Consider the following 9,686-nt stretch of genomic DNA (forward strand, 5'->3'; position numbering starts at 1 on the left):
GCTCATCGCTCTCATCGTGGAGCAGCTCAAGAGCCGGGGCCTTTTTGACAGCTTCCGCCGGGACTGCCTGGCCGACGTGGACACCAAGGTAGCTGCGGCCGCCTGGGCATAGGGGAGCGGGGCTGCACGTGAGGCCGCTGGGTTGCAGCTTTGATTTTCGAAAGCCGAGAGCGAAACAAAAGATAGCTTAAAAATCTCAGCAGTGAGGTCTTACACCGCTTGGGGCAGTACGGAGAGCGTTCTGAGCGATGCACACGTGGGTTCCCGCCTGGTCATTTACTAGCTGTGATTTTTACCCAGTCGCTTCTCTGAACTTGGGGTTTCGATGTGGATTTTAGAGCCTAGACCCTGTCATTCCCAAGATGGAACTCCTCGAAGGCCCTTAGTAACAAACTTCGAAACCAAGTAGTTAAGCAAGCGTGCTTTAGAATTTCCACCTGTTCCGTACTCACCACTGAGAAGCTGGCATTAAACAATGATTTGAACACACAGTCTTCACCATTTTATAACTGTTTATTCCTTTGCTCTAGCTCAGTGTTTTGCAGACTTTAGTACGGCGTTGAATTAAGATAAATTGTAGAAACAGCTCCCTTATTTTGCACTTCATCATTGATTAAAGGAGATTTGGTGCCTAGTTTAGATCTTAATGCCATAGGTCAGTCCCACCGATAAAACACTGTTTCACTTTACCTGCTTGTCAGAGTGGTTTGGATTCAGTGAAATAATGGGTGTTAAGTATCAGACATACAGTAGTTGCTGGAATGTTCATTTTCTCCCTTTTCAAAACTTGCCTAACCACGACTATGGTTGTAGGTTAGGAGACTCTTGTCACTGGACTCCTACAGGGTAGTAATTTCTCCTACCAAAGCCTGTCATGGAAACGTTTTGCTTACCTCACAGCAAGATTGTGAGCTTAGAATTAGACCTTAACATAGGGAAAAACCCTAGTCTGTTTATTCATTGAACGTTTATTGGCCTCTAGTTGCCAAACTGTGTGATTACAGGAATAAGTCACTACCCCATCCTCAAAGCTTATAGTCTAGGATAGAAAACTGACCTGTAAACCAGGTGGTAAATAGGTATGTGGAGAGAGAAAGTGGCATACACTGTTACTTCTCCAAGATGAAAATCCCAGTTAGAAGTACTGTCCTTGAAACAAAGTAATTTCATACATATACATCCCAGGTATGTATTGACAGAGCTTTCACCTTTCCTAGGACAAATTCTCCATTCATATTTCTTATATTCCGTTTGGTTTTGTGTGTGATTTTAAAACAAAAACGACTACAGTAGCCCGCCCCATCCAAGGTTTTGCTTTCTGCAGTTTCATTTACCCAATTGTTGCGGTATGGAAGTACTTGTGTTCAGGTAACCCTTATTTTACTTCATAATGGCCCTCAAAGAAATTCATGCGTAGTGTATATAGGGTTCAGTACTTCCTGAGGTCTCAGGCACCCACTGGGGGTCTTTGAACGGATCCCCTGAAGGGAAAGGGACTACTGTCTTGAGCAGCTGTTGAGGGAGAGTGGGTGGAACCTTCCCATGTACAGCTCCTTAGCTGTTCCTTCTATTACAGGTTGTTTTAATTCTTGAAGATAATGTTTTTTCAGGCATATGTTATCTGAGACCTTCGTTGCTTTAGCCCAGTGGTTCTCAAAGTGTGGTGCTTGGATTAACACCAGCATCACCTGAGAACTTGTTAGAACTGCACATATTGGGCCCCACCCCAGACTGCTGAAGTAATTAGGGGAAATTGAACAGATGTCTGTAATTTACTTTGCAGTGCATCCAAAACCAAATAGAACTGATAAGTGAACAGGTGGAGTGGTTGGTAGTACAGTAAAACGTTGAGTGGGCTCATGAGTTCCTTTGACTTCTTGAACTGAGATTATTCTGTATCGCCTGGGTTTGTTACATGTTTTGGTGGTGATGTTCACTGTCCTTTGTCCTTTTTCAGTAAACAGTTTGTATCATCTCAAACCAGGTGAGTTCTTTTGAGTAGAAGGTGTGGTATCAGGATTTATACTTACAAGGGACAAAAATAATCCTAACTGCTTTATGCAAAGGGGAGAATCTATTGCCTCATGGAATCCAAGGAAGGATTGAATGAACAAACTCTCCCAGAGGGTAGGCATGCATTTGGAACCAGACATTCCCCACTCGTTCTGTCTTTCATCTCTGTTGATACCTGTTTTACTGTTGCTTCAGAGTGGAGTCATCCATTTGGTTACTAGCATCTCTTGATTACATTTTACAGCTTCTTCCTCTCGAGAGACTGTCAGCTCCAATTTGGGAAATCCCAGGGAATGTCTGCATTGTCGTAGCATGGCGCAGGCACCCACTCCTGTGGCACCCTCTGCCCTACCCTCGTGAAAAGAGGAAGACAGTTACTAGAAAGAAGGCGTTGCTAGGCAGATAGCACATGGTATCGGTGAATTTTACTCCTCTGCCCCCATTTCCTTGCCTTTCTCTTTTCCAGGTTTAGTGGACTCTTTGAGTTTGCTTTCTCAGCCTTTCGGAAGAGGCCAGTTGTGGAATTGAGGCCTGCTGGTTCCTTCATCAACTTCATTTCCCTGTTAGCAAACTTTGCCACAGTAATGCTGCATAACAAACTGAATCTCAGCAGCTTACAACCAGCACAGTTCACATGTTCACGGGGCAGCTAGGAAGGCTTCAGCTGGTGGCTTGGCTGCAGGCTGCCCAGGTGTGGGTCCAGGCTGTGGGTTGATGTCAGGCCTGCTGCATGTAGAGTTACTTAAAAGTAAATGGAATAATATAAGTAAAGCACCTGGCATTGTGCCCACCCACCATCAAGTGGGCACTTGTGTTAACCATTAATTCCTGACTGCCACACTGCATGGTGATCTTCATGCACAATGGAAGTGTGTTTAGGCTTGATAACATTTCTATGAAAAGCAATGTTTTGAGAGACTAAGTTCAAAACTTTGGTGCATGTAACTTCTGACCTTGCCTCCTCTTTTTAACATTTTAGCCAGCTTACCAAAACCTGAGGCAGAAAGTGGATAATTTTGTGTCAACACATCTGGACAAGCAGGAATGGAATCCTACAATGAACAAAAACCAATTGCGAAATGGTCTGAGGCAGAGTGTGGTTCAGTAAGTAAGCAGAATTTAAAGCTTTTGAAAAGGCAGTAATCACAAGTGTGATGCACAAGAAGGTTGAGGTCTCTGTTTAGTCAAGGTTGATGGGACTTTATATCAAGTATCACTTAGGAGTTGCAGCAGTCTGCTCCTTTATTACAGTTAAGGTTAAAGTAAGCAAAGTACTCAATTAAATTCCAGTTTCTGCAGCCTGTGAAGGCCTCTTGTGTGCATCTCTGCTGGGTGCATCGAAAGACATTCCAAATTATGAGACATGTTCCCTGCTCTTTGAAGTTTCAGTGTCGTCCAAACATATGTGAGTTTTATACCAGGATATCAGGGTTTGGATCTTGGGCAAGAAGAGCTGGATCTTTATTCTCACAGGTGAATGTAAGTTAAATTCTTTGAGTCCACCAGGGCTGCCACCTCTAAAGTGTAATGGTGGCAGCTTTCAGGAAGGCATAGTCTTAGCAAAGTATTGTACTTCACAGTAACAAACTGAGCCTTAGTTAATGAAGGTGCTGTTGATAGCTTATCTGAGTGACTTTTCACTGTCACTGGGCACAAAAGTGGAGGAGGGTCATGGAATCTGGTCATAACATTCATGAGCTAACAGTTACAGAAATGGGAGAACACATTAGTGATTGCCTGGGGTTAGGGATGGGAGGAGGGGCGAGTGTGACTTGAAAGTGGTAGCACGAGGGGAACTTGCGATAGTACAGTTAAGTATCTGAATTGTGCTGTGCTTATGTGCAGCAACTTGTAAAGTTGCATGGAGCTACACACACAAGTCAGTGCAAGTGTAACTGAAGTCTAAATAAGGTCTGGATTGGACCAGTGTCATTTTCCTAGTTTTGATATGGCACTGTAGTTATGCAAGGTGCTAACATTAGAGCTGGCTGAGTGAAGGGTGCATGTGGAACTCCCTGGACACTTCACAACTTCTGTGAATCTGCAGTGATTTTTAGATTTTTAAAGTTTTTAAAAGTGTTTTACTAACAGGCTAGTACTTCCAATATGGCTGAATGCTGGGAAGAAGCCTGATAGCAGAAGATGCCTGGTGCCTTGTCATTCTGGGGTCAGTACCGAGTGCCTTTCCCTTTCTGCAGAGAGCAGACTGGTGGCACCGGGCTCTTTCAGAAAGAAGGGGACAGTAGCTGCCCCTTACTGAGCAACTCTTCATTACATGTCTGGCACTGGTCTTTACATATATCACTCATCCTCACGAAAAACCTATTTCACAGCTGAAGTCACTTGTGTTTACCCTATCTTGAGTAAATCAAAACATTGAACATTTTGAAATACTTGGAAAGTTGCCGTAATTGTATAAAGGCTGTTAACATTGCTGTTGATTTCCATAATGAGCATGGATGTCATTCTAGAAGAATGCATGTGGCACTTCTTTTTGCATATCTTTAGTAGGAATTGTAATACCAAAAAGTGCACAGAAATACAGTAAAACAGATAATGAGAACATCCCTTAATCACCCAGGTCAAGAAATGAACTCACACCTCCCAAAATAGCCTAGGCCCAGACATACCTTCCTCCTTTCTGAAGTTTGCTGTATTCCTGACTTTACGCCAATCATTTCTTCTCTTCATAGCTTTTACCACCTCAGTGAAATTTTTTTTTTTTTTCCTGCTTTTTTATTTGACTTAGAATGTGTTTAACCTGAAAACATGAACTTGGCTTTAATACTGGGACATTTCTCCACAATTCTTGCTAGCATTTTGAATTTGAGGCAAAATCTACTGGAGTTTTGAAATGCAGACTTTCTGCTTGCCCCCGGGTGCTCTCGCCAGATGGACATTGCAGGCCTTCAGAGCATTGGCTCACTGGCCTAGCTGTTCTGGCCCAGATGCTGTAACCCAGTGCCACAGCCTAGAGGGTTTAACAGGAAATTAGCCTGTACTATTTAACTGAATTATGACAAATAACTCTTTTAACTATACAATATTTGTTCATTCCATCTTCTACGTTAGGCTCCTGACAAGATTTTATGTTTTCCTCAAAAGCTTTAAGAATCTCCAGGAAAGTGAGCTGCACTCCCTTGGTACTTGGTTTCCCCTGATCAGGGGTTTTGGTCAGTTGGGGATGCTTTAACAAAGCGCCGTAGACTAGGTGGCTTGTAAACCATGGAAATGTACTTCTCACCATTCTGGAGTCTACAAGTCCAAGACCAAGATGGCAGCATGGTCAGGTTCAGGGGAAGGCCTTCTTCCAGGCAGCAGACTGCCTACCACTTCTTGTTCTTGTGTGGTGTGAAGAGAGCTAGCTAACTTCCTGGGGTCCCTTTTGTAAGGGCATAAATTGCATTCATGGAGGCTCTGTCCTCATGACCCAATCCCCTCCCAAAGGCCCTACCTCCAAATGCCATCACATTAAGGATTAGATTTCAACATAGGAAGTTTGGGGGACATAGGCATTTAGTTCATAATATCAAGCTTTTACATCTAGTAAAGACCCCTGTGAATCCGACTCAGGAAGTGGTTTGGTAAAGTTGGAAAGGTATTGGCTTGTGACTGAGGAGAGGTGGCTTTGCTTTATAACTGACCCATAGCCTGATGCTAAGTTTGCTGTATTTAACAATGCTCATCACTAAGGGCAGATACTGTCGAATGCCTGGTCTACCTGAAAATGTGCCCTTCAGTGCTCTGGTGGTGGTGTATTTACATCTAGGCTTCCTGTCGATAAGCTGTTAGTTACCATTGAATCTGGGAAGCACTTTACACACTAATCATCTTTCCCAGTTCAGGGCCTGTTTCTCGTCTTTGTCATGATGTACATTTACTCATGTCTTTCCTTTGCTGTGCCCTGACAGACTATTTACCCAGTTGCTGCCTGGCCTATTTTTGCCCAAGGGCTTAAATGGCCTCCAAAGTCTCAAGTCTACGGGAAAATAAGTAAAACCTGCCCACATGCTTGTGATGGTATTGGAATATTTCAATCCTTTGAGAAGAACACTTCACTTTGAACCTTATGGGCTGTTTTCCAGACTGTCCAAATGTGATTTGTTTGCTCTCACCATCATTTCCAGTACCCTGTCCCAAGTGTTTGAATATAGACATTGATATGCTCTGACTTTTGCTCTACTTCAGAAAGGACTGGGGATGTAATTTAGCTCTCCAGAGCTGGGAACTAATTTGTTTCTTGTCTATTTCTTGTTTGCCTACGAGTTGCTTATTATGTGTTACAGGTAGCAGCCGCTGCTGAAGGCCATGGTGAGTTGCTGGTGATGTAAATACTCCCAGCCCTGACTGATCTGCCTTGTTTAAGATGTGAGGATTAGTAAACAGGTTGCTGCTGGAGCTTCTGCTTAGGCTATCAAGAGAATAAATGTTGAAGGAAATGGAGTGAAATTCAAAGCTCACTGGCTTTGACAGTACGAGGAAAGTTTTCAGCGCCACACGTGTCAGATTCTTTCTTGCCATGCTGTCATTTGTTGTTTGGGGGCAGCCCACTTAGTTTTGTTTTGCTCCTTTGTACAAGTTTGGGTGATTGTGGATAAGATTGTGCAGTAGGAATAACAGCTGCTGGTTGAGAATTGCCCCTCGAAAGTGAAAATAGCTTGAGCTGTATGTGGTAAGTGGATTGACCTCTAAACTCCCTGGATGGGCTGTAGCTTTTAAGGTGGACATTTATTGGGCTCCCACATGACACTTATTGGGGCTAAAGATGAATCCCGAAGGAACTAAATAACAGAATGATCTGTTTGTCTCCACAAGGTCAGGGATGTTGGAAGCTGGAGTAGACAGGATTATTTCTCAGGTGGTGGATCCAAAACTTAACCACATCTTCAGGCCACAAATAGAACGAGCAATTCATGAGTTCCTGGCGGCCCAGAAAAAAGCAGCTGTGCCAGCACCCCCTCCAGAGCCTGAAGGCCAGGACCCTCCAGCTCCATCTCAGGACACTTCCTAAGGTCCAGTATCCTATCTTCTGTCCAGGAGCATGCATCTCTGGCTTGTAGATATGTAAAATGGATAGGAATGGGGTAGGCCATAATTGAGGATCATTCAGAAAGTATTTGCTGCAGATGGACTTCACCTACTGTTATGAGTCATTTTTTACTGAGAACTAATCAGAAATTAGACTGATTTTCTGTTCCACCAGAGCTAAACATGTAAGCTATGAATAGATGCTTCATTAGAAATCAACTGGGATGATTGGTGTGCATAAGGGAGATTCAAATGAGAGTCTTATTTTGCTGAAATGTTTGAGTCTCTCCCCTGGACATGAGTTAACTTGGGCTTGCGATTTTATTTAAAATCAAGCAGTGCCTTCTGAAGTGGTATCCTAAATGGGATTCAGAGTCCGCTTTGAGTGCGACTCAATTTCCGTGAATTTAGAAGGAGTTTGTTTACCACTATTGATTACCATGGGATTCTTCTGTTAGGAACACTCCCGCTTTTAAAATTAAATTTGGAATTAAATGTAATTTTTAAAAAGCTCTAGATGTACAAAAGAATGCTTTTTGCAGGTTTTGGGAGACATTAGTATGAGCAGTGATGAAGTTAACAGTGGACTCTTAGCCATTGTTGGTGACCGTTGGGGTATATTTTATCCCTTCATTCTGATGTTGGTGTTCGGTTTTTAAGATTCTCTGAGATGCCTATTCTTAATCAGTAAGTGAGGCGAATTGACTAGGGCATTTTGAGCGTCAGTGATGAACAACGCAAGAGCATCGGGATTGTCTTTTTGCGCCTCTGTCGAGAGAAGCCCTTGAGTCCTATATGGAGTGTAAAACATTCATTTTAAGTCTTTGTAATTGTAAATTTCTTTAGGAACATAAAAGTGAATATAGTCTCTTATCAATAAATAACATTTGGATATGATTATCTTTCCTTTTTAGAATATACCTGACACCTTTTGAAAGCTAATTTCTGGTGAAGAAGTGGATTGGGTTACATAAGAGTGCAACTTCAGACCGAAGATAGGCCAAGGTCGTCACTGATCTCAAGATTTCAACCCTGACTACGGGCAGTGACCAGATTGAAAGGGGAGCAAGTTCGGCAGTGGGAAAGTTGACTATGTCGCCCCCTGCATTGTGCTGCCATTTGGCCAGCCTGTCCAAGGGCATGACACCAAGTAGACACTACAGAGAGAAACACTACAGCGACCCAGGGTTGTCCTGAAACAGACTTTTATACTTGAACATGGAGACTGCGCGTGGACTTTAGGGTTTGTGTGGCGGAATAAACGGAAGCTACAGTGAGGACATAGCCAGTCCCAAAGACAATTTCAGAGAACATGACAGTAAAGTTTAGCTGGGAGTTGTCTTTGACAGTGTTTATTTCATACTGTCTCTCAGAGTTTGCAAACCAGATTGTACAAGTCATTAGCATCAGATAGCTTTAAAGTTGTGACCTTCTTGTACATGAATCTTCTAGCCAGTTTCCTTTCCTTTGTAATAGATAATGAGACATGAAATCCTAGAATGTGTGAGAAGTTCAGACAGTAGGCATAAGGAAACTCGTTTGCAGGCTGTCTGTCCAGGGCTGCTTCCTGTCCTGAAGGGGCCAGTGAGTCTTGGGTATGTTTGTTTTATTCTCACATTTGTGTTTTTTTAGAAGTGAATGGTCAATAAATGGCTTATCTTTCATAATAAAATCATTTGATACTCTTACTTCGAAGCTTCAGCTGAAGCTTAGACCTCAGGTCTGGGAAGGGCAGCCGTTGTGCTCTGCCTCTGCCATTTCTGTGCACCACACGTGATCTACTGGCAGTGAGCATTGGTACCTAGAACTTAGAACTATGAAACTAGGAGGTGTGGCTAAAAGTGGGCTGCTTCTCTCCTCCCTGAGCCATTACTGACACTAGTCTTTAGTTGAGGTGGTCCATGGTGTGTGTGTCAGTGTTTGTCAACCTTGGGTGTACAGAAGTAGCACCTGGGGATTTGGGGAAAATGCATTTTCCGATTAAGACGTTTTGGGGTGGGACCTAGGAGTGTTTCTGACAAGCTGCCAGGTGATGCTGATGCTGCCAGGCCTCTGAACATACTGTGTATAATAAGCCTTGGATAATATATCCAAGATTATGTCAAACTAAGAGTCTGTGGTTCTTGGTTGAGTCTACTACTGCATATTACCGCTAATCTGATCAAAATCTTAACCAATTCAATTGGTTCCCTGTTAAGACAAAGGTTCCACTTCCACCTCTACCATGAATACCCCTATATTAGGACTGCAGTACCATATTCAGCAAGATATTTGGTAGCATGTGCCCTCATTTTAAAGCAAACTGGCCACACGTTTAAGGCAGGTGCAAATTATATCTGAAGTGTGGTCTGTTCCCACCCAGTAGGTGCAGTTCCATTTCAAGCTGCCTTACAGTTGCAGGAGTCAACAAAGTTCTTAACCCCAGAGAATGGGCCCTCCAGTCCTCTCTACTACGAGGCAGACACGGAGTGGCCAGAATTACCAGTCCTGTGCTTGCAGAAAAGCTGCTCAGACTACCTGGAGTGTCTTTGCAGGACCGCATAGCTTTAATGCGAAGTTCTTCTCTGTGAGGCATCCTTCTGGGAGGGAGATCTCCACACAGCTACTTTGTGTTGACCCTCCCAACATCTTGCCTATCCCGCACT

At 43.3% G+C, this 9,686-nt stretch overlaps 1 protein-coding gene across 1 annotated transcript; it reads left to right on the forward strand.

Annotated features, from left to right (window-relative positions):
- Window position 1: 1 nt before the first annotated feature.
- BOD1 (biorientation of chromosomes in cell division 1) lies at window positions 2-9,375 on the forward strand (the record flags this gene model as incomplete). The annotated part of the gene is made up of 4 exons (XM_011987720.1): window positions 2-88; window positions 2,993-3,117; window positions 6,829-7,025; window positions 7,956-9,375. Coding segments are annotated over 3 exons (408 nt in total), but the record flags the coding sequence as incomplete, so codon positions are not given.
- Window positions 9,376-9,686: the final 311 nt, after the last annotated feature.

Source organism: Mandrillus leucophaeus, unplaced genomic scaffold, assembly GCF_000951045.1.
Source record: "Mandrillus leucophaeus isolate KB7577 unplaced genomic scaffold, Mleu.le_1.0 Scaffold314, whole genome shotgun sequence".
NCBI lineage: Eukaryota > Metazoa > Chordata > Mammalia > Primates > Cercopithecidae > Mandrillus > Mandrillus leucophaeus.